The sequence below is a fragment of the Furipterus horrens genome, unplaced genomic scaffold (genome assembly GCF_987537825.1).
Source record: "Furipterus horrens unplaced genomic scaffold, mFurHor1.1.pri manual_scaffold_11, whole genome shotgun sequence".
In the NCBI taxonomy this organism is placed as follows: Eukaryota; Metazoa; Chordata; class Mammalia; order Chiroptera; family Furipteridae; genus Furipterus; species Furipterus horrens.
In genome coordinates, this window is record NW_028327181.1 from 20,100,265 (window position 1) to 20,122,825 (window position 22,561).

The 22,561-nt window shown below is 51.1% G+C and overlaps 2 protein-coding genes and 1 non-coding gene across 6 annotated transcripts; 2 read left to right on the plus strand and 1 right to left on the minus strand.

Moving 5' to 3' along the window:
• Window positions 1-179: 179 nt before the first annotated feature.
• TRMT2A (tRNA methyltransferase 2A) lies at window positions 180-5,015 on the minus strand. Of its 3 annotated transcripts, none has more exons than XM_090291570.1 (12): window positions 4,838-5,015; window positions 4,008-4,579; window positions 3,639-3,747; window positions 3,193-3,374; window positions 2,891-3,005; window positions 2,692-2,807; window positions 2,505-2,616; window positions 1,741-1,863; window positions 1,458-1,533; window positions 1,040-1,156; window positions 787-883; window positions 180-677 (listed from the first exon to the last, which is right to left on the minus strand). In XM_090291570.1, the coding sequence occupies exons 1-12, from the start codon at window positions 4,859-4,861 to the stop codon at window positions 449-451; spliced, it is 1,872 nt and encodes a 623-aa protein (XP_090147696.1). In that variant the 5' UTR covers window positions 4,862-5,015; the 3' UTR covers window positions 180-448. The 3 variants fall into 3 exon arrangements, with proteins under 3 accessions (XP_090147696.1, XP_090147694.1, XP_090147695.1); XM_090291568.1 differs by having other exon boundaries at window positions 2,505-2,613; window positions 4,838-4,927; XM_090291569.1 differs by having other exon boundaries at window positions 612-677; window positions 787-855; window positions 4,838-4,927.
• Window positions 5,016-5,356: 341 nt separating this feature from the next.
• On the plus strand, window positions 5,357-12,514 carry RANBP1 (RAN binding protein 1). 2 transcript variants are annotated; one of them, XM_090291572.1, is made up of 6 exons: window positions 5,357-5,576; window positions 6,829-6,965; window positions 8,437-8,594; window positions 10,528-10,656; window positions 11,476-11,541; window positions 12,089-12,514. In XM_090291572.1, the coding sequence occupies exons 1-6, from the start codon at window positions 5,562-5,564 to the stop codon at window positions 12,211-12,213; spliced, it is 630 nt and encodes a 209-aa protein (XP_090147698.1). In that variant the 5' UTR covers window positions 5,357-5,561; the 3' UTR covers window positions 12,214-12,514. The 2 variants fall into 2 exon arrangements, with proteins under 2 accessions (XP_090147698.1, XP_090147697.1); XM_090291571.1 differs by lacking the exon at window positions 5,357-5,576 and adding an exon at window positions 6,462-6,573.
• On the plus strand, window positions 11,576-11,701 carry LOC149997205 (small nucleolar RNA SNORA77). The gene has a single exon (XR_016507344.1). It is a non-coding gene; the product is annotated as a small nucleolar RNA SNORA77 (small nucleolar RNA).
• Window positions 12,515-22,561: the final 10,047 nt, after the last annotated feature.

Sequence of the window (22,561 nt, forward strand, 5' to 3'; positions counted from 1 at the left end):
GAGGGGCTCGGAGAACTGCCCCAACACATGACTCCAGCTGGGTCAATTCTTGGCTATTCCCAGGGCTAAGTCAGAGACTCAGACTCAGACTCATCCCCCCCTGCCTCTGTCCCCTTTCACCTGCAGTGGGGGCAGACAAACCCCCGTGGACCAAAGTTCTGCGTTCTTACCACAGAAACAGTAGTTCATCAGTTGTTTATTTTGGCCATTGTGGCCCAACTAGTACAAAAAGAATAGGTTTGTGTGCATGTGTGTTCTTGTATGCGTCCACAAGATGCAGGGCTCTATGGCCCATAGGGACAGGAAAGCCCTAGGCAAGACAGCTGGGTCTTATGCCTTGTTGGCTACTGCCTCTGGGCATTCTGAGGTGACGCAAGGACTTGAGGAGCCAGTTAGTTCCTGCCTGTGGGCCCTGTTCTGGAAAGGCTGGTTTCCACTGCTCCAGGGCCTAAGGAGGGGAGGACCCAGCTTCCTGCTGGGTATCACCAGGGGGCCCTGGTGAGTGCTGGGCTGGAGGATCCTGGGGCTCCAGGGTGTCTGTGCCGTTAGGGTGCGCCACCCTCTCGAACAAGATGAGCATCTCGCAATGCGGGGTCTGCGGGAACAGGTCCACAGCCACAGCCTTGACTGGCCGGAAGGGGGTGCCCTTTACCCGGTTAGATGGGGCTCTGCAGAGGCTACAGTGGGGAGGGAGAGTCAAGGTCAGCCACTCGGCTGGGACTCCTCTAGCAGGTATGAGGCTGGGTGCTGGCCCCATTCCACCCCAGACCCCCACCTCACACTCACTCTACAAAGTTGCCCATGGCTGCCCGGGGGTTGCAGGAGACATACAGGAGCCGCTTGAGATTCTCAGCTCTGCGGATGGCCAGGATCACTTTGGAATCTGAGGAGGCAGATTCCTCAAGGGAGGGCCCCCACCTCAGAGGGGATGGAGGACCAGTGAGTATGGACATAGGCCTGAGGCTGCACAGCCTAGTGTGACATCTGGATGTCACTGCCCTCCTTTTCCCTGTACCACCCCCAAGTGGAGGCTACTCACGCAGGCCAGCGCGGGGTGGGTCCAGGACGGCAATGAGCTGCTGGGAGGCCAGTTTGCTCACCAGGGCAGGCACCAGGTCCTCAGCCCTCCCGCAGTGAAACTCAACATTGCTCAACTCTGCAGATGGCACAGCAATCCTGTTGGGACCTGGGACACCTTGTTCCACAGGGCCCGCCCAGCTGCCTGGTGTCCTGAAGCCCCTGACCAGAGGTGCCTTAGGAAAACTCACTGGCCAGGGTGCTTGCTCACCCTTCCTCATCAGACAGTCCCAGGCACATTGGGTGCACATTAGGGGACCTGTTGTGCCTCTGCACACACCCCCCCCTTATTGCCCTAGAAGCCATGTAGTGCGTTCCAGGTGCTGTGTTGAGGTACACAGCAGGGGTGAATGCCCACTGTGTGGTACCCTGGCTCTCACCATTGTTGTGGGCGTTCACCCGGGCATCCTCCACAGCCTCCTGGCACAGCTCAATCCCCACAACTCTCTTCACCTTCTGAATCAAGGAAAGGGCATAGGCTGATGGTGCCCTGCACCCACCCTAGGGGCTTCTCGGGAAGGGGAACAGCAGGAGGCATTGTGGGGGAGCAGAGAGGATCTGGTACAGGCTAGGGGTCATTGTGAGGGGTATGGTTACAAAGTGGTGATATAGCACAGGGTAGGGTAGGGAGAGGGTGTCCTCAGCTGCGGCAGGAGAGCTCACCCGGGCCAGTGCCAGGCCGATGGTGCCGGTACCACAGCACACATCCAGCACTGTGCTCTCCGAGTGCAGCTGGGCCCAGTCCTGGATGACTGTGTAGAGCACCTCAGCAGCTGGGCTGTTTACCTGGAGGGTGGGCCAGCATCCCCCAGGATGTCAAAGCAGCCCCACTGCCAAAGTTAGCCTTCCCTCCTGCAGCCACAACCATGTGCCTACATTCCCTGGGGCATGACCCCGCTCCAGGACCTGTGGCCTAGTCCCTGGCTCACTACCCTCTTTCTAGGTCTGATCCCATCCCTTCCCCACCTCTTATCTGCCTAAGCGCCCCAGGACTAGTCCTGCCACTGCCTCTTCATCCACAAGATGCTGGGCAACCTCACCCAGGGCCCTGGATTTAAAAGCAACTTGATACTGACCCCCTTTCCTCCCAATTTATGGACTTCTAAGTGCTGGATGTGTAGGATCAATGCCCCAACCCTGCCCTGCATCAGGTGTGGAAAACTTCACCAGAGATCACATCAGAGCCCTGGGTCACCTCGACTCCCACTTCCCTCATATGGCTCTCCAACAGGGTTATCACAAAGGTCTAGTTAGTGCAAACAACTTCTCTCCTACCTCACTGCCCTGTGGCTCCCGTCTGAATGCTCTTCCCCAGATCTCTGCATGCTAACAATTTGTCACCACCCTGGCTCACTGTTCCAGTGACATCTTGGTATAACATCAGGCCTCCTTCCATGTCTTTATGATACCCAGAGAACTCTGGCTACCTGGAAGAAGGCGTGAGGGGAGATCTGGAAGGTCAATCCCAGCAGGTCTTCGTGGATGTACCGGTCCCCGGCCACATGCTCCAGGGGCAGGCCCTCTTGGCTGGGAGTCCTTCTGTGGGTGGTGGGGCCAGTCAGTATCGGCGGCCCTCAAAAGGACCCACCCCACCCTCCCACTCAGACTCCTTACCGCTGTCCTTCCTTCACAAAGTAGAGGCAGGTCACCCCACTGTCTTTGCCTGGTCCCACTATGAAGTATTGTGCCAAAGAGGTCTTCAGCCTTGCCAGCTCCTCAGGGCTCAGTTTCTGGAGGAGGCAGTAGAAAAGGCCCTGTAAGGCTGTGTTGTTGGCAGCCCACTCTGGCCCAGGACAGCCTCCTAAACTGAGACCTGAGGATGGAAGTAGGCAATGGCCATGGCTTGGCCGCGGCGGCTGGTGCGCACAGTCAGCTGCTTCCAGTGGCCTGAATATGTCTCTGGGTCATAAGCTGAGTACGGAGTAGACCTGTGGGAGTCATAAGCAGCCCTGAGTCCCCAACATCTGCTGACCAGCCTCCCTACTTTCTACTTCAGCCACATCCACCAGGCCACATTTGGAGTCCTCCCCCGCCCCCCACAGCAGGACCCAGGCTCTCTGCTACCAGACCATCTCAGAACATCCTGGAGCCCTAAGCCCAGCCACAAATCCTCACCGGATGAACTCCTGGAAGGCTTTCACCACCTGCTTGGTGGCCTCCGGGATGTGCACGGTGTCAAAGGGGGCCGCAACAGCACACGTCCCGCCCTTGTACTTTCCTAGCCGGCAGCCGACAGTGTTGTCCTCCCCGTCCACCCCGATTCCCACCAGGAACTCACACTTGTTACGATACTCGGTCTGCAGGGAGGGCGGAGGGAGGCAAAGAAACCCAGCTGCCCTTATCCTGGTAGCGCACCTCTTGTGCATGGAGGGAACTGCGGCGAGTGGGAGACGGCAATGTGTGAGAGGCCCCGGGTCCTCCACAGGGCATGGCAGTCCTGAGGACAAGGCTCAAAACAACTAGCAACCTTGGGAACGACACAGTAGGGAATGCAAAGCAGGAAGAGAGGTGGGTGAGGACAGCTTCTTTAACAGCATGGGATGAAGGTTTGTGGGCCTGACCTGCTGGGGTGACGGCCTGATCCCCTCCAGTGGGCAGCAGGCTTTGTTGTGCTTGTGCTTCTGTGACAGCAGCCAGGGCAGCAGGGTACGGTTGGTTTTCCCAATTTCCCTACAAAGTGAGGTGGGACCAAGGGTTAGACTCAGCCCGCTGACCCCAACCCACCTCCAGCTACTCTCCAAATGCCCAGGTGCCTGGGCCTCTCCCCTTGGACCTCATTATCCCCACTGCTAACACAAGGGTCTTACTGCCTAGCTCCCCAAGAGCCTCTGCAGACACCAAGGGTGTCTGTACAGAGCACAGGTGGGACTGAGCAAGCGTGGAGCTGATTAGAGACCTGCGGTCAAAAGCGTGACTTTGTCCACACTCACTTGGCGAGCCTCTGCAGCACCTGTTCACACTCAAGACGCTTCTGATCAAGCTGCTCAGCATAGGGCACAGTCCAAAGCGGGGTCACTACATCGGCCACGCATGTGGCTGGCGGCTCACCCTCATCCTCACGTTGTCTCTTCCTGGCCATGGGATCAGCCTTGGGCCTGGCGAGGCGCACGCTGAGAGGGCGGCCCTTCCAGAGGGCACCGTGCAGCACACGCAAGGCCTTGTCCCGCTCAGCGGCACTGCGAAATGTCACAAAGGCACAAGGAGGCTGGCCAAAGAGTTTGGTCTTATGGGGCTGTAGGCCAAAGCGGCCCAGAAAGCGCCGGACATCACTGAAGCTGGCGTGGCGTGGTACATTCTGCAGCTCCAACTTGAAGATCTCCGAAGTGAACAAGTCGTCTCTGATGTAGTTGTAGAGCCCAGGCTGAGGCCCTGGCTCTGCAGCCACCCCAGCCCCTTGCTGCTGCTCCTCCTCCTCCTTCTCCTCCTCGTGGGTGGCTGGGGCCACAGAGATGTCCAGGGCACTGCTGCTGTCCTGGCCGCAGCCGTCCACTGTCCCCAGGTCCTGTGTGAACACAGGCAGGGGCTGGGATGAGAGCTGGACTCTGGGTCCTCAACGCCCAGGATTCCCCGGCCCACATCCTGACCTCCAGTAGTGCACCCTACACCCAGCCGCACCCCCTTCCATCATCCTCAGCCTCCACTCCCTTCCCTATCTCACCCCCCAGCCCCAGGGGTTTCCCACCGCGCCCCCATCTTCATCCTCTTTCATTGTTTGCCATCTCCGCCCAGTATCTCTCGTCAGGATCTCCCTTCACTTTACCTCGTTGTCGAGCTTGTCATTCATCGTCCGGTCCGTCCGCTGTCTGGACTGAAAGCCCCACGAGGGCCTGCTCACCCTGGGTCTGGCGCACGGGTGGCTCTCAAAGCGTGGGTTTGGCGCCCTGAGGCCGCCCCCTGGCTCCGACTCGGGGGCGGAACTCGAACCCTTGGTGCTCAGGTCCCGCTATCAGGCATGGGGTACACCGCCCGCCAGGTATAGGCCCGCGCCAGCTACTAGCTTCGCCGGCCGCTATCCCGTCAGTCAGCGCTAGCCGAGGAGGCGGTGCGTCTCTATCATTTTGGCTTCCGATACGTCATCGCTGCGCGCCGGCTCCGATGCTGGCGTCTGGATCCCGCTTTCGCAAGCACGAGGCCTTCGCAGGGCCGTGGGGCGGAAGTGCGCGCGAGGGCCGCCGGGAGCCCATGCTTCCCTGGCTGCCGGGAGAGCCGGGCATGCGCCGCGGGTGTTTTGGCGGGAAGCATGGGGCGGGCCGGACAATGAGAGTGTCCGTCGGCAGAGCCAATAAAGCTGCACTGGTTTTGAATCGCGGAGCGTTTCCCGCCGCTGGGGTCAGGGGTCAGGGTTCGGGTCGCGCGGCGGAGGGAAGAGCGGGCAGGCGGGAGGCGCCGGCGCCAGACACGGAGTGAAGGAGCTACGAGTAGCCGTCGAGAGGCCCCGGAGCAAGCGACGACCAAGCCAGCCAAGCCGCCGCCGCCGCGCCGCCATGGCGGCCTCCAAGGTGCAGCTGGGCCCGGGCGGATACTGGGAGGGGGCCGGGGGCCCGAGGCGGCTTTTGGCGGCCACGTGGGCGGCCCGTGCAGTCGTCTCCAACCCCCGCTGGTCCGTGGTCTTGGCGTTTGCGGCTCACCGTGGCGCGGGATCGGGCAGTGCGGAGGGCGGCCTGAGGGTTGGGAAGCGCGGGGTCTAGAAGCTCGGGCCTGGGGGCTGCGGGGCGCCGGCGCGACCTTGGGGCGGCCCCACTATTCAAGCTCCTTGGTTTTGTGTTCACTTCAGCGCACACCTAGGACGCAGGGCTGGCGGTTGGTTTCTTCCGGCTCGGCCCACTTGCGGGCTTCCCACCAAGACCTTGTATCCCTTCCTCCGGTCATCTACGCAGCACTTCATTCATTCTGCCCTAGTCTCGAACCGCCACAGGCCTCTGCGGCGGAAGCTGTCGTGTTCCAGTGGGGTCCTGAACGGCCGACCCAGGGTGGGGGCGGCCTTGTTGGCAGCGGGTGTCTGCTCTGCTGAGCTGGCTGCGGCAGAGCCGCAGTGCTGTCCAGCGAAGGAAAGCAGCGAAGACTTATCTTTTATTTATCGGTTTGAGTCTCGTAATGAAGTGTCCAGATTTCTTGAAGTTTTATAGATTTCAAGCCACGTGTTCTGTACGACTTGAACCTAAAATAAGACCCTTTGTATCTTATAATTCTCTAAACTGGACCAGAATTTTGTGGTTTTTATTTGTGCTATTTCTTTGGATTTAATTTCCGAACCAAGATAAAGTTGCTGACAGAACTGTTAATTCCTTGTAAAAACTGTCCTTAGCAACATTTTCTCCTAGTAAGCAAGTGCACATATTTTTCTCAATCAGTAAAAATGCAACCCTTTTGCTTTAAAGGTAACATTGTCCTCTTCGGTCAGTTGTGTCCTTTAATCTCGGCAATATCGTTATCCACGATTTACAGATGAGGACACTGAGGCTCAAAGAAATGGGGCAGTTTCTCCCAGGCCACTTGGTTAGTAGGTGGCTGAGTTTAGGAACCCCAGTCAGATGTGACTGATGCGTCTGGGGGAGGGTCCTGAAGCCCAGTGTGTCTCACTGTGCTGGGCAGGCATGCAAACCTTTCCTAGTGGGAACGGCTGTGGCCTTAATCTCTTGCTTTGAGGTGAGGCCATTCACTGGTGGGGTTGCCCACTGTGGGAGCTGGTGAGCCCTGGCTTGCGGGCCAGGCTCACTGCCATTAGTCAACTCTGCGCACCTTCCTCCGCAGGACATCCACGAGGACCATGATACCTCCACCGAGAACGCAGATGAGTCCAACCACGACCCCCAGTTTGAGCCTATAGTTTCTCTTCCTGAGCAAGAAATTAAAACGCTGGAAGAAGATGAAGAGGAGCTTTTCAAAATGTAAGTAAGCTGATCTTGCTTCAGAAATAGATATGTTTAGTTTAAGACGGAATTTGTGGTTTTTATGGGTGTTGAAGTCTTGGCCTGACTTTTAATTGGACCGACATTTAATATGGCTGAAGAAAGGGCCTGGACTTGTGTGATGACTAATCCCACAAGGAAATCAAGGCTGCTATTAGAATCTGCTCATTAGGTAACTTGTTCCTGGGTGCCCCTGCCCCATGTCCCCTGCTGTGGAGGACACAGGCACGCCCTGGTATCCTGGTGCCTCCCACAGCCCCTTTCCTTCTGGTTGAGTAGAGAGTCTCTACCATTATTATCTTTCATCTTTTATCTCCCCACCCCCCACCATAGATTTTGGCAGTCTGAAGCTTGTGAATCCCTGATTCATTGTTATGAATGCACAAAATAGTGCCTGGTATTATGAAGAAAAATGGATGATGGTATAGTTAATGAGATTACTTTTAAAAAGTTATTCTAAATGTGCTTCTTGGTGCCTTCAATGAGAAGCTATAAGGCTGGTGTTTTTTGTTTTGTTTTGTTTTGTTTTGTTTTTGGAGGACTGGGGCAGTGTTGTTTTGAAGCAGTGCCCACATTAACAATGTGTTATTGAGATGTCTTGAAGTGTGGCCTCTTATTAAGTTCAGAATTGCAGAAAATTCTACAAGTTAGTGGAGCTTCCTTCCTCCCTTCAAATCTATCCTAGATACTGGGTTGTGGTTTAAGTGCTTTGCTTCGGGTGGGGGCAGGGAGCAGAAGCACTCACCAACACTGGGACCCCCTCTAAGGAAAGGAGCCTGGGAGACTACCTCCCCACAACTCCCAAAGGCCTGGAAAAGGAGAAATGCACATCCCCCTTTGGTTATGGAAGGTGGTGGGCGTCTCCTTGAAGACACTTGTTTTCCAGGTCTCTGTCTGCTTGACCCAGAAATTATGCTGCAGCAGGGGCTGGCTCCTCCCAAGAGTGAGGACTGCTGGTGGTATTGCTGTCACCTCCTTGTCCCTGCGGGGGTCGGAGGTACTCCTGGTGTCCTGGTCACAGGCCCCTCCTGAGGGAAGTGAGGCCAGCAAGTCTGGCTTTTGTATCTGGGCCCTTGGGGCTCTAGGTCAGAGTTCTAGAGACATTCTTGTGAGAACATGCTGTCCCTGTGGCCCTGTGGGGCACCAGGAAGCCCCTGCACCATGTTCGCAGACACGCCCAGCAGACTCAGGTGAGCTGCTTTGCTGAGGGGTCAGGTCTTTCTGTTAGAAAACATAACTAGAAATCTTTTTTTTTTTTTTTTGTCAAGTTAAAGCTCAGAATTTGCTTTTTAACTCTTTTGGTGAAATTTTGGCTTGTTATTCTTAGAATACAAAGATACAATCATTTGTTTAATGCTCAGAAAATAAGTGTTTTTTCCAAGCAAGTATTTGATTTACCTGTTACCTTTTCTGTGTACCTAAGCTCTCACTTACCCGTCTTTTCTTGAAGGCGGGCAAAGCTGTTTCGATTTGCTTCAGAGAACGATCTCCCAGAGTGGAAGGAACGAGGCACTGGCGACGTCAAGCTCCTGAAGCATAAGGAAAAAGGGACCATTCGCCTCCTTATGAGGAGGGACAAGACCTTGAAGATATGCGCCAACCACTATAGTAGGTGGCCTCTGGGGTGTGCGTTTTCATTCTGAGTCCCCACACTGCATTGGGACAGCTTCAGACCTTTGGGCAGCCTGCTTTCAGGACTGCACTGGGAACCCAGGAGTGTACTGGTACATGCAGTGCTTGCTCACAGTGTGTTTTTTTAATTTAAAATAGGAAATGAGGTTTTCCACCGTGCCTCAGAACTCAGAGCAGACCTGCAGAGAAGCTTACAGCGCACGGGGGTGTGGAGTCTGGGCAGGCGGGACCAAGGGGGATGGATGCAGAGCCCCAGTGTGGGCTCGGAACCAGGCTCGGCCTGAGGGCGTGTGAGTGCGTTTGTGTGTGTGCTCGTGTGCGTCTGTGGGGGGCGCCTGGGCGGCAGTCTTCCCACCCTTTGGTGTGTTCTGTCCCCACATAGTGTCCCATAAGCGGGGCATGAGATTGGGGTGGGATGGCATGGGGAGAAGGTGGCTGCTGCTTCCTACCCGCTTCACGGGAGTGGGTAGGGTGGGTGGAGGCCCTTGGGCAGGTGTGGTGGGGTCTTTAGGATTAGCTATGCAAGGGCTGGCCTGTGAAGAGGTGACAGGAAGTTCTGGGCCACATCAGTCTCTTGACTGCTGGCCTGTTATGCAGTGCTCTGAGCATGTGTGTCTTCGGAAGCCAGCACATCCTAGGTTTTTTTCCTGATCCCGGGCCATGCTGCATTTCTGGTGTAATGTGTGTCTGACAGGGCAGGGCCCCTTGTCTGAGCCCACGGGGTAACTACTGGCAAGAACCGGAGTGGGACGGCCCCTCAAGGGCGATGTGCAAGGATGGGTGGTCTTGCAGAGGCCTTGAGGGCGGGAGGGTCCTCTGTACCATCGCTGTTACTGCCCCACTTGGCCTCTGTGCGCCAGACTCCATGTCCCAACCTCTCTGCTCTGTCCTGGTCCTTGCCCGCCAGCCCAAGTTAAATTGCATCCTCAGGGGTCTTCCTGACACCTGTGATTTTTTTTTTTAGAGCCTTGCCAGGTTGCTGGGTCACTTCCATGTGAGTTGCAAGTGGGTCCTGGGGCAGGTGCATACCATAGTCCCTTGATGGACTGGGTGTCTGGTGATGGGAGAAGGCTGTGCATACCCTGTCCAGCACACAGGCTTGCTGGGCGTCTGAGTGGGGGTTGGGTGATGATGGTGTTGTGTTGCCCAGTGGCAGAGGTCTCCCTATGCCCAGAGATCTCTGCCACTGGTGTACTGCTGGGCACGGCACGAGGGGTGCTTCTGTTCTTTGGGGAGCTGGTCTTCCTTGTTCCCCTTGGGTCTGCATAGATCCTGAAGAGATGGGTTAGGTTTACTTATTCCAGGCTGTGGCTGTGTCTTTCGTGGCATGTGACCATGTCACGAGGCTCTCAGCGCCCACTTGTGGTGGCCTTGTGCCCCCCGCTGGTCTCCTTGGACATCGTAAAGCTGAGAGTAGTTTTGTTGGTTTAACTGCACATTTCTGGTGATCGCTCCACTTCCCAGCTTCTGGCCCTCTGCTGAGCCCACCTCTCAATGGGCCAGGTCCCCAATGGTATGGCTGAGCATGGCCACAGCCATGTGACAAATACTCTTCACAGGAAGGGCTGGGTCTGATTGGCATTGTGCCCATGTCTGTCCCGGGTATGGAGGCTGTATTAGGGGGCTGGTTGTGATCAGCTGCATTGGCTTTGGAGCCCTTGTCTGCATTGGGTTTAGAGACTCTCACTAAGGTATCCTCATGGTCAGGGAGTAGGCCACCCTTTTCCCAGATTTAGGATGGTCCTGGTTTTAAGTGAACGTGGGACATTTTTTAAAGTTTTGGGTAAATTCCATATTGCCCCAAATTGTCCCTGTTTTGCCCAAAGTGGCACCGCAGCTGTGGTGGGTGGCCAGGGTAGTAAGCTGGCTGTATGCAGTGGACATTGTCCTCATGGGCCTTCTCCTGCAGTTACGCCAATGATGGAGCTGAAGCCAAACGCAGGCAGTGACCGTGCCTGGGTCTGGAACACCCACGCCGACTTTGCTGATGAGCGCCCTAAGCCGGAGCTGTTGGCCATCCGCTTCCTCAATGCTGAAAGTAAGCAGAAGGGTGGGCGGACCTCGGGACTGGCCTGACTGCTTCTGCCTGTTTTACAGTGTAGCAGTTTCATTGCATACAAATGCTATTGCTTTTCAGGGAGAATTAACGGTAACTGGGAAGCTGTTGTGGGGATTGTTGCCCTGCTGTCTGGTGGCCCCTCAAGGAAGGGTTCTAAGTGCAGCAAGCTGCGCACCACTCCCAGACTGAATACCAGCAGTGCTTTCCCTCTTAGCCTCAAAGGAGGCTGTACCAACTGGTTTGCCGTCACCATCACCTGGGTGCCAGCAGGGGCTGTGCTAAGATCCATAGGCCCAGGCTGACTTCTCCCCTGCTTGGGTGTCTTTCTGGCCCAGGTTGTCAAAAACTATGCCCACTGGGTGCTGGAGAAGTTGGGTGGGTGCTGGGGTCCAGCGGCCTAGTAGCTCACCATCTGGTGCTGAGTGGACCTCACTTCTGCTCTAGGAACGGGGCCTGTCCAGCGGCTACTTTCAACAGGATTGGAGATCAGAGTACCTGGCGAGGAGGGCCCAGGCCCTTGGTTGCATGAAGCCACGACACTGAGCTGCTGTGCCCAAATTGTTACAGAGTCAGATGGAAGGAGACGACCCAGCATAGCCACTAACCTCGGCAGGGATCCGGGAAACAGTCATGGCCCGATCTAGGCAACAATGGGCCCAGGGCTGCCTTAGATGGCCCAGCTTGTCCTTAGGTCAGAATGGCCATGAGATGGGCCCTTTATGAGTCCTGGCTCTTCAGACTCATTGGACTTGTCCCCTTCACTGCCCAAGATTCTGAGGAAGTCTCTTTTTTCCACAGATGCACAGAAATTTAAGACAAAGTTTGAAGAATGCAGGAAAGAGATCGAAGAGAGAGAAAAGAAAGGTAATGTGGTGTTCATGGATAGGGGGGCTTCTTTGCAGACTCACTCTGCACCCGGCTGCAGTTCCAGGCGGATGCTTTTTTCGTCTGCCACAGAAACATTCCAGGGCACTGTGACTACCTTGACCTGTCAAGGGTGATGCAGCTGCCCTGGGACACGGTGCGTTCTGGGGACTGAGCTGGCCATCCAAGCTCCAAGTGCACACTCACTGGTCCAGCCTTGTGGCACTTGGGCAGGTGGTCAAGTCACAGGGTGACTAGAACCCTACAAGAGGCTAAATGGGCTTTGAGAGGTCCTTATGATCACCTGTTTATTCAGGGCCTGGCAGTGGTTGCCATGGCAAGTGACCAGATGTAACTGAGCACACTGACCGAGGTCCCAGGCATGAGTGTGTGTTTATTTAGGTGGTTCCGGAGGCATCGGTAGAACAGCAGCCTGTCCTGTGGGGCATGTGTCCTGGGCTCACACGAGGCAGGTGCATCTGGCTGCGGCACGGGCTGGGGAGAACAGCATGTCTCTGGTTTCTTACTGTGTTCCCCTGCATTTTAGGAGGTTTGGGCAAAAACAATGATGCCGAGAAAGTGACTGAAAAGCTAGAAGCTCTTTCAGTGAAGGAGGAGAACAAGGAGCGTGAAGATGAGGAGTCCAAGGAAAAAGCTGAGGAGAAGCAATAAGGCCTCTGCCCTTGTTTTCTGTTCCTTCCTTTCTTTTCCTTTTTTTAAAAAAAAAATTTGCCCTGCCCCTTCTTTTCAGTTTGTTTTTATTCTGTTTTGTTTTTACAAGGGACTTTATATAAAGAACTGAATTCTAGCATTCAGGTGTTTTTTTTTCTAAGTTTTTGCCCTATTGAAGGTGACTTCAGAAAATCCATTCCCCAGTCATGAAAATGTACTGTGCTAACTTTCTTTTCCATAGTGGAAACACTTATTTATAGTCATCAAAAATAGTGAATAAACAACATATTGGAAACCTTCATGGAGGGCAGGACTGTGTGTGCGCCGGCCCTGTCCTGGCAACAGTGTGGGTTCCTGCTGGCTCCAGGGTGTGTGGGGTGACCCTGCTTGTCATACGTGTTCTGTCCTGGACTTTGGGCTGCTGTGGGGCTGTTGGCCAGCTGGTGCTCGTGGGGCAGCTGGGCTTGGGGAGACTAGTGCTGGGTGCTTTGCCTCCTGAAGGCCTCGTGCCCTTGCCTGTGCTGAGGAGTGGGTACGCCTTTGGGGAGCAGAAAGGAAGACCACCAGATTCTTTGGCTTCGGTACAAGGAGACCAAGCAGACCTCCAGGCTTTGGCCAAGGCCGTCTTTGGTCAGCCCTCAGCCAGGGAAAGGCCAGTCCCTTGCACATCCAGTCTGTTGCAGAGTGTCGGCAAGGCTTGGCCCTACCGCCGTCGTTGGAGAAAACCGCCCCCTCGTCTGCTTTCTCCTGGTGGGATCATGGGTATCTGCAATGGCTTTAAGTAAAGGATGCTTTCAAGAATGCAAATGGGGTAATGCCACTTGGGGGTTTGTCTTGTAGATGGGCTACCTCAGTAGACATCACCCAAGGTAAGGGGAAGGGTTATTGTGTGCAGCAGGCGTTTGAAAGCACACGGTTTTACCTGTGATGGTGTGTTCCTGGGGAGGTAACCAGGGCTCTGAGGAGCTGTGTGTGGCCTCCCCGCCTTCCGGCAGGGGAGGAACAAATTTAGACCAACCCAGAGTGGATACCCTCATGCCCTCTGTGGCTGTTTGCCATTAACACCTACCAGAGGTGCTTTACAGTGGGGCCATCTCCTAGGTGGGCCCTGGGTATCCTGCGATGTTTGTCCAGTTTAAACTTTGTGTCCTTGTCAATTTGGAGGATGCACCTCCAAAGGAAGCCACTCTAGTTTTAAAACAGAAGACTTCACTGGCCAACTTTGTGTGTCCTGGCAGCCTTAGGCCCCAGGGCACAGGTCAACCTTGGTGCAATGGTTTTTCCCACCCAAGGAGGGACATTGAAGCTTGTACATCTCACCCCTCGTGGATTGGAATTACACTGTGAAGGGCAAATGTTTCTTCCCTGTGAGGCTTCTCTTCGGTGCATTATGTGAAACGTCCCAGGGGCTTGATCCTCTAGGGAAGTGTGGTCAGACACCTAGCATAGAATGGATGTTTAATATTGTTTTGGGCGCCAATAAAAGATAACCCCCCCCTCCCCTTGATGTAAAACCCCAGGCTGACTTTCTCTTGGGTGAGGATATGTATCTCCAAGCCAGGAAGGCCCCTCAGAATTGCTGGAGGACAGAGCAATGTTGTGTCTAGGGTGCATTTCAAGATGCAGCTGTTAACTGCTTAGGTAGAGTATTTCTGGCCTGTAACCACACTGGGTCCTCCCCACCCGGCAGCGCCTCTGCTCAGGCAGTCTTCAGGCACCTTAGCAAAGAGGCACGAGTGCGCTTTCTTCCCATGACCAGCATTTAGCACTCTGCTAGTCTCAGCTGTACTGGCACCCCTACACAGAGCAGTGCCCCACTCTGGGTGCAGTTGGGTGGGTCATTGGGAGGAGCCTCTCCTGATGGGTGGGTCTGTGTCCAGGTCCATTACCAGAGGAGGGATGGTAGCCTTCTGTGTAAGGGGCTGCAGAAAGGCAAGAACACGGGTGAAGCCGAGATAGGGCGTAGTTTGGCTGAAGTGGTGTCCCCTGCCCCGAGGGCCTGTTCGTAATATTAGGCCACCATAGGCTGTCATCTCAGACAGCCATGAGGAGGGGTCTGCTCCAAATGGGGTCTGTTTTTCGTTGACCTTTGCACTCAATCCACCCCACTGCCCCAGACCCCCTCTGAGAGCTAGTCCCCCCACGTTCTGGGCCTCCTGGAGTAGGCAGGGGGTACAACTGGGTGTTGTGGGAGAAAGCACATCACCCTATCGCTGTCAAGCTGCCTTAATGCTGTGGTCTGGCCCCCATCCCGGGTTCCTTAATAGCAGCTCACATCACTCAGCCTTCGAAGCTGGGGCCACACACACACACATTCCAGAATAACCAATGACTCAAAAAAGGCATAAAAAAATAAAATATATCTTTTTAAGAAAATGACAATTGTATAATATTATATTTCTGGTGTAAACCCTGTGATTAGACATTTATATGATTATGAAGTGATCACCCCAATAAATCTAGCACCCATGTGACACCATATACAATTATTATAATATTATCAACTATACTCCCTGTGCTGTACTTTATATCCTCATGACTGTTCTGTAAGTACCAATTAGTACTTCTGAATCCCTTCACCTTTTTTACCCATGCCCCCTGTCACTCTTCCGTCTGGTAGCTGTGAAAATGTTCTCTGAGTCTATGAGTCCCTTTCTGTTCTGCTTGTTTGTTTACTTTGTTTTTCATATTCCACATATAAGTAAAACCATCTGGCATTAAACAAACAAAAAAATATATCTTGAGCAAACCAATATAAAAAGGAAAATAATGACATCAAAAATACCAAAACCTCTGGAATACTGCAGAAGTGGTTTTGCCAGGGAAGTTTATAGTGATAAATGTATATATTAAGAAATAGATGGATCTCCAAAAAACAACCCGACTTTGCACCAATAAATTTGGAAAAAAAAAAGCCCCCAAAATCAAAACACCAAACTGAGCCCAAACTTAGCAGAAGCAAGGAAATGACAAGATCAGTGTGAAAAGAAAGAGAAACAAAACAATTTCAAAAATCAATGAAACTAAATGCTGGTGTTACAAATACATAAACAAAACGGACAAACATCAGCTAGACTGACTAAGAAAAGAGAAGACTCAAATAAAATCAGATGTAAAAGTGGAGACATTACAACTGATAACAAAAATGATAAACATCGTAAGTGACTACCAAGAACAATTAGATGCCGACTAATTAGTTAACCTAGAAGAAATGGATCAATTCCTAGAAACATACAACCTGCCAAGTCTGAATCAGGAAGAAATAGAAAATCTGAATAGACCAATAATGGGTAAGGATATTAAATTAGTAATCAAAAAACTCAACACAGAAAACCCCAAGACTAGGAGGCTTCACTGGCAAATTCTACCAAATATTTAAAGAATTAATGCCAATCCTCCTCAAACTCTTCCAGGAAATTAAAGAGGAAGGAACACTTTCAAACTCAATTGATAAGACAAGCTTTACCCTGATATCAAAGCCAGCTAAGTGCACTGCAAGAACAGAACACTACAGACTAATACCCCCTGATAAATACAGAGGGAGAAATTCTCAACAGAACATTAGGAAACCAAATTCAACAACACATTGAAATGATGATACATCATGACCAAGTAGAACTGATCTTTGCAATGCGAGGATGGTTAAACATGCACATCAATAAATGTTTTATACTACACTACCATGAAAGATAAAAATCATATGATCATCACATTAGATGCAGAAAAACATTTGACAAAATATAACATCTTTTATGATAAAAATTCTCAGAAGAAAAAATACTTCAACAAATTAAAGACCACATCTGACAAACTCACAGGCAACATTATATATATGGTGAGAAATTCAAAGCTTTTCCTCTAAGATTAGGAACAAGGCAAGGCTGCCTGCTCTTACCCCTCTTGTTTAACATATACTTAAAGTCAGAGTCAGAGCTATTAGGTGAGAATAATAAATGAAAGGCATACAAATAGAAAAGAAAGAAGTAAGACTGTCATTATTTGCAGATGACACATGGTCTTGTGTGTAGAAAACCCTAAAGAGTCAACCAAACACTGTTGGAACTAATTAACAAATTTAGTGGAGTTGTAGCATTGGCAGGTATGTTCTCCCCTTCAGTGGGTTGTTTTTCCATTTCGTCAATGATTTCCTTTGATGTACTAAAACTTCTTAGTTTCTTGTATCCCATTTGTTAATTTTTTTCTTTTGTTTCCTTTGCTCCAGGAGATATATTAGAAAAAAATATACATAGCTCTAAGAAATGTCTGAGATTTTACTGCGCATGTTTTCTTCTAGGATTTTTATGGTTTTGAGTCTTGCATTTATGTCTTCAGTCCATTTTGAGTTTATTCTTGTACATGGTGTAAACAGGTGATCTTTTTTTTTTTTTTTTTGCACTGATCTAATTTTCCCAACACCATTAATTGAATAGATTGTCTTTACTCGATTGAATGTTCTTGCCTCCTTTGTCAAATATTAATTGACCATAGGACATGGATTTATTTCTGGGCTTTCAATTCTATTTCATTGATTTATGTGTCTGTTTTTATGCCAGTACCATGCTGTTTTGATTACTGTGGCCTTTAGTATAGTTTGATACCGGGTAGTGTGATTATTCCAACTTTGTTCTTTCTCAAGAATGCTGTGACTAATTGGGGTTTTTGTAGCTCCATATAATTTTTGGAATATTTCTTTTAGTTCTGTGAAATATGCCATTGATACTTTGATAGCAATTGTGTTGACTCTATGGATTACTTTGAGTAGTATGGACATTTTAGTCTTCTAATATTACATTAATTAATTGCAGAGCTACTGATCATCTTTGTCTTATCCCTTATTGTAGTATGAAACCCAATGTTAAATAAATATTGGCTCTTTGGACTAAGCTATACATTGTTTTATTATATTAAATACATACTTATCAATTCCACTTTTGTTTTTTTATAGGAATGGGTGTTGAAATTTGTGAAATGACTTCTTGTTTTCTAAGGAGACAATCATCTGATTTTTCCAAGTGATTATAATAGGTATTTTTAACATTGAACCAATCTTGCATCCCTGACATGAGACTCATTTGACCATAACATGTCGTATAGTGCATCATCTGGCTCCAATTCTTCACCCCTCCTTTGTCTCCATTCTTTCACCTACAATTTCTCAATGTCCTGCCATTATAAGTAGGATGACTTGCCCAGTGTCCTAACTGTAGGTTTGGTCACTTAACTTGCTTTGACCATTGAGTTGTTAGCAAACTTAAGGTACGCAGAGGTGGAAAATGAGCTTGGGTCTTGCTCTATGTTTTTGGCAAGGCCATGAGAAAGAGATGTCTAAGCTAGTCCATTGGTCCCAGAAGAAGGTAAGCATGCAGAGCGGAGCTGAGTCCCTCTACTCAAGGCCAGCCTAAGCCAATCATTCTCCAGAGACCCACAAGCTGGGTGAGTGAGTAGGGTCTGGTTGAGATTTGCAGAGCTGCCCAGCTGAGCACTCCTAGAACATCTGAATTCTTCAGACACAAAAAAATAATTGTTGATTATTTTAAGCCATTACATTTTGCAATGATTTTTTTTTACTCACCAAAAATTAATGATTCGTATATGATCCTTTTATCTGCTAACAGAGTACTTGGCCAAGTGTCCTGGTACACTTGGCTTTGGCCATGAGAGCAGGATGAAATTATCAGAAACATGGTGATCAGGCCAGGAGTAGGTGTAATTAAAATAGTTTCTCAAAAACAGTGGCAGACTCTAAGACTCAGGTTTGGTATGCTGACTATTGCTTTCACGGAAGTTAGTGTCTTCTAATCTCACGTTGTCTTTCTCAGGTCCCTTCTTACACAAGCCCTCCCTAGCCCCTCCCAAATACCTCCTCCTCTACTGTCCTTCCAAATATTTCTAAAATCTCCTGTGGTTTCTCGTCCCAATTTCTATCCAGTCTGCTTTCTTCTGATATTCCCTCAGAAGCTCTACCGGAAAAGACACTGTTCCCCTTGCCAGAAATTTTAGAACTCCGATGTTACTCCAGGTAGAACATCAGAGCTTAAGGGTGAGGCGAGGTTGCCAGGGGGTGTCAGGTGGTAAAGACAGGGGGGTGCAAGCAGAAAGCAGAGCTGGGGCTTTCGTGGCCTGTGGTTTCACACTGGCCTGCTTAGGGAGCCCTGAGCAGGAGAGGTGATGCTCCCATAGGTAGGCCTGCTGGGTCCGAGAAGAGAGCAGGGTCTGAGTGCTGAGAAGTGGAAGCTGATGTTGCCATCCGCTGGGGGAAGGGCAAAGGGACTGAGAGACGTGGTGGAAAGACTTAGTTATTTTATTATTGGTCAAGGATTTCTGTTGCCTTCATGAGGTACATACTCCTTTACGGTATCCATAGTTTCATCCGGCTCATTACACCTGTCATTGTGAGTACAGCAAAAGGTTTCCCTCAGGAGGTCATGGAATACCTGGAACATTCCTTCTTCACATGCTTCACAGGAGAGTTTTGTGTGACGATACAGGTAGGTCCCTAAAGAGAAGGAAAGCAAATGTGATCACCCTGCTTCATCTCCCTGTCTTCCCAGCAACGGCCTCTCTCCAGAACCTTCCCAGCTTTCTGGAGTCTGGGGTGAATGAACCCAAGGCTGCGTCTGTACCTCCTCTCTGCCCCTTTAGGCAGGACCAGGCAAAGGCCATCTGCCTCCCACAGCCCCCACCCCAAGGCTGGGGATGGAGAGGTCCAGCATCCCCGCGCTCTCCCAGGGCCCCAGTCTCCCCCACAGCTTGACTCCAGGAACTGTGGGTGCCGGCCGTGGTCTTCCGTGTCTCGCTAACCCTCACCCACCTGAAAAGCGGTTGCTGAAGTAAAAGTGGTCTGTTCGACAACTCCTGTTGTGGATCATCGCGTTCAACTTCCAGCAACTCTTCATTGTGTTGATGCAATGGGTGCCATTATAGAAATTACATTTATTGCAAAATCGAATCCCTAAAGAAAGGGAGTGAAGTCAGACTCTCCCCCACCTGTAAACATTGATACTGAGGTGATGCAAACTTCACAAAATGGAGTCGACACCCTCCCCCACGTCTGCCAGGGGTCCTTACTCCTTGGAGTGGGGAACAGCTATGACCCTTCAGGGAGCCAAGGGCACCCTGCCCCCACACCCAAGGCTGGGGGCAGAAAGAAGACACTAGGGCAGTGAGTGAGGGGAGTGGAGTGGAGTCAGGGAGGATAGAGGGACAACGTGTGAAGAACTCAAGGACGTCTCCTCTCGTCGTAGCATTATTTATCCAAGAACGGCAAACCATACGCTTTGTGGTCAGGACTCTGTCTCCTGTGAAGAGAAGAGGGAAAATTCTCCATGAACCAGCTCCCAGCAGCTCCCAGAGCCAAGTTTAGAAATCCCTTCCTTCCTCCCCATGTATTCTCTGCCCAGCCCTCACTGTCGCCCTACCCAGGCCTCACTCTCATCCATGAAGAGCACCATGACGATGCCCAGCAGAAGCAACTGGAACATCCTGGGGCCCGTTGCTCACAAGGTCCCAGGGGGAAGTTCCAGCTTCATTTATTCCCCTCAGCTGCCCTCAGGCATCCCACTAGAATCAGAGAATCACAAATATCAGATCAAACCACCTGCATCCTCTCTAAAATGTTCCCAGGAGAGGGTACATGCTGTCTGCGTTTGCATTCCTCCAGTTACTCAGAACTCAGGCCAGCCCGATCCCACATTTCATTTTATTAGATCTATCATGAGATAGTAATTAAAGTTGCTATAGCATCTCTCTCCCTGGCACCTCTTCGCTTCGGTCGTATGTCTGTTTGTTGGTCTGCACGGACCATGTCTCACTTCACATCCAGGTAACGTCCTTTCTGATGTAACCAAGCATCCGTGGGTTGCTCCGTCCCTTTCAGGTACCGTAACCTCCAGCAGTACTACATCCCTCACAAAGCAGGTCACCAGATCAGAGCCCAATTCTCCAGCAATGGCCGGACTTCCCGGTATAGCAGCATCGCTGAGGTTGGATGAGCCAGCCCAGGAGAAATGAGTGAGGGGTGGAGGAGGATCTCAGCTCCAAGAGTCTTCATTCCTTTTCAAGGGAGACAAAGACCGTAAATCATCATCACAGTGGGAGAGACTTACACTGAGTGTTATGGGAAGAAAGGGGAGCACATATTTTGATTAATCAGTGGAAAGGGCATATGGGGGAAAGGAGGAAGGGCTGGAAACGAGTTTTTCCATCAGTTCCCTGCCTTTACCTGACTTCTTCCAGATGCTGCTATATGTTTGTGCCATCCATATTTCACCTGTTAAGTGTTAACTTACCAGTAAAACTGTGTATATACATGATGCAAAATCTCTTGCCACACTTGGCACGTCCCTTTCCTGTTTGATTTTTCTCCGGAGTCCTTACCCCAATTTTCATTCTATAGCATTTCCTCCTTGATGTTTATTTTGCCTCTTTCCGCTCCTAGGAATCATGGCTCCCCAAATCAAGAGTTTCATGCGCTGTGTTCACTGCTTTCTCCTTGACACCTGGAATAGTGCCTGGCACACATCAGATGATCCAAAATGTTGGATGAAACAATGAATGGTTGGTCGCTATGGTTACCCTGAGAGACAGCAGGGAACAGCCTCTGTACTGACAGCCCGGCTGAAGTCTGCAGCATGGCACTCCTGACCTTCAGCGAGCAGTTTGTAGTCAGGAGGGGGAAGGCGGGGCAGTGCTGATGCGCATGCCCCTGTCTTGGGGAGAGAGTGGGGTTGGAGCGTTTATCTGGGTGGGTTCACTCCCAGAGCCAGACGCACTACAGCCAGGGGGGCTTCCCCACGTCGTCTTCACTGTGAGTGCACCCCCTGCACACCTGGGATAGGAGACCCAGTGTGTTACCTACCCGCTGTGACTGCAGACAAGCCCCTGAACTTTTCTAGGTGAACACAGGGGCCCTCAGAGGTCTGTCTCATGGAGTCAGGACTTCACAAACTCACACATGGGTCATGGCTAAGGGAACGACCATGAGGACCCTACCTGGCATCAGACATCTTTGGGCTTGTTACTCATTCATTCTCTTTGAATTCTCTGAACGACCGCATAGGTCTTGTCTTATAGCTGAAGACTAGGGATGCTCAGAGGGAAAGTCTTTTCCCCAGGGAGCTTCAGTGGGCCACTCTCTGGGCCCTGGGCCTCGCTGTTTCCTTCTCTTCCCAATCTGGAGGAGGGCGCCCTGAACTCTAGTGCGGCTCTACCCTAAATCAAGTTCGTTTCCATAAAAAGAGAAGAAGAAAAACCTCCCTCTGCCTGGCAGAGGCCACATTCATGAACAGGCTCCCACTGAAACTAGATGATCTCACAGCCCGGCTGACGTGCCACCATCCGGACAGAATTCCCAGAGAAACCACTTTCAGGCATCTTCCCCTTGGATGGTGTGACACCCATGCAGCCATCACGGACAGGGGCCTCAGAGGGTTTGAGCTGAGAGTATCAGCTTATGCCTCTAAGCCAAGGCCCCTTGTTGCGCCGGGGACGATGCCCCAGCATCTGGACCTGAGCAAGTGGTGATGAAGATCTGCGCACGAATCCCAACTCCACGCAACCCGGGGCCTTCTCCTGTCTTTGTCCTGGCAGCTTTGAACAACATTATTCTCTCAATGAAAGTAACAGAAATTTTGGAAATACACCAAACTTACTAGGAAATAAATAAAATCCCCTTTATGCCCTCAAATCTGAGAAAAACAATGTGCATATTTTGCCGTATCTTCACACAATATTATTTCTATACATATATCAGAGGTTTGTGTGTTTTTTTCTCCTAAATCCTCAACTGAGGATATGTTTATTGATTTGAGAGAGTTGGGAAGGTGGGGGTGCGGAGAAAGAGAGAGACAGAGAGAGACACAGAGAAAGGGAGGGAGGGAGGGGAAACATCAGTGTGAGAGGCAAATATGGATGTGAGAGAGAGACGTCAGTCAGGTTGCCTCCCATACATGCCCCAGCCAAGGATGGGACCCATGACCTTTTTAGTGTATAGGACAATGCTCCCACCAGTTGAGCCACCTGGCCAGGGCAGATGTTCATGTTAATAAATGCTATCACAGCTGACATGACACAGGCTGGGCAAAAAGTAGGTTTACAGTTGTTCGTAGGGAAAATAATACAGTACTGAATAAATACTAGTATAAGAATAAGCTCTGTATTTTGCATACTCAACTGTAAACCTACTTTTGCTGCAGGTTTTGTATGTGATATTCTGATTTTTCACTGTGAAATGTGTGCCCTTATCACTGTACCTCCCTGTCCCTTCTAGAATGTGAAGCCCAGACTAGAGAGGAGATTCAGGAGCTGGTCACCAGGTACCCACTTTAAAAAGGCCCATACCTGAGCCTAC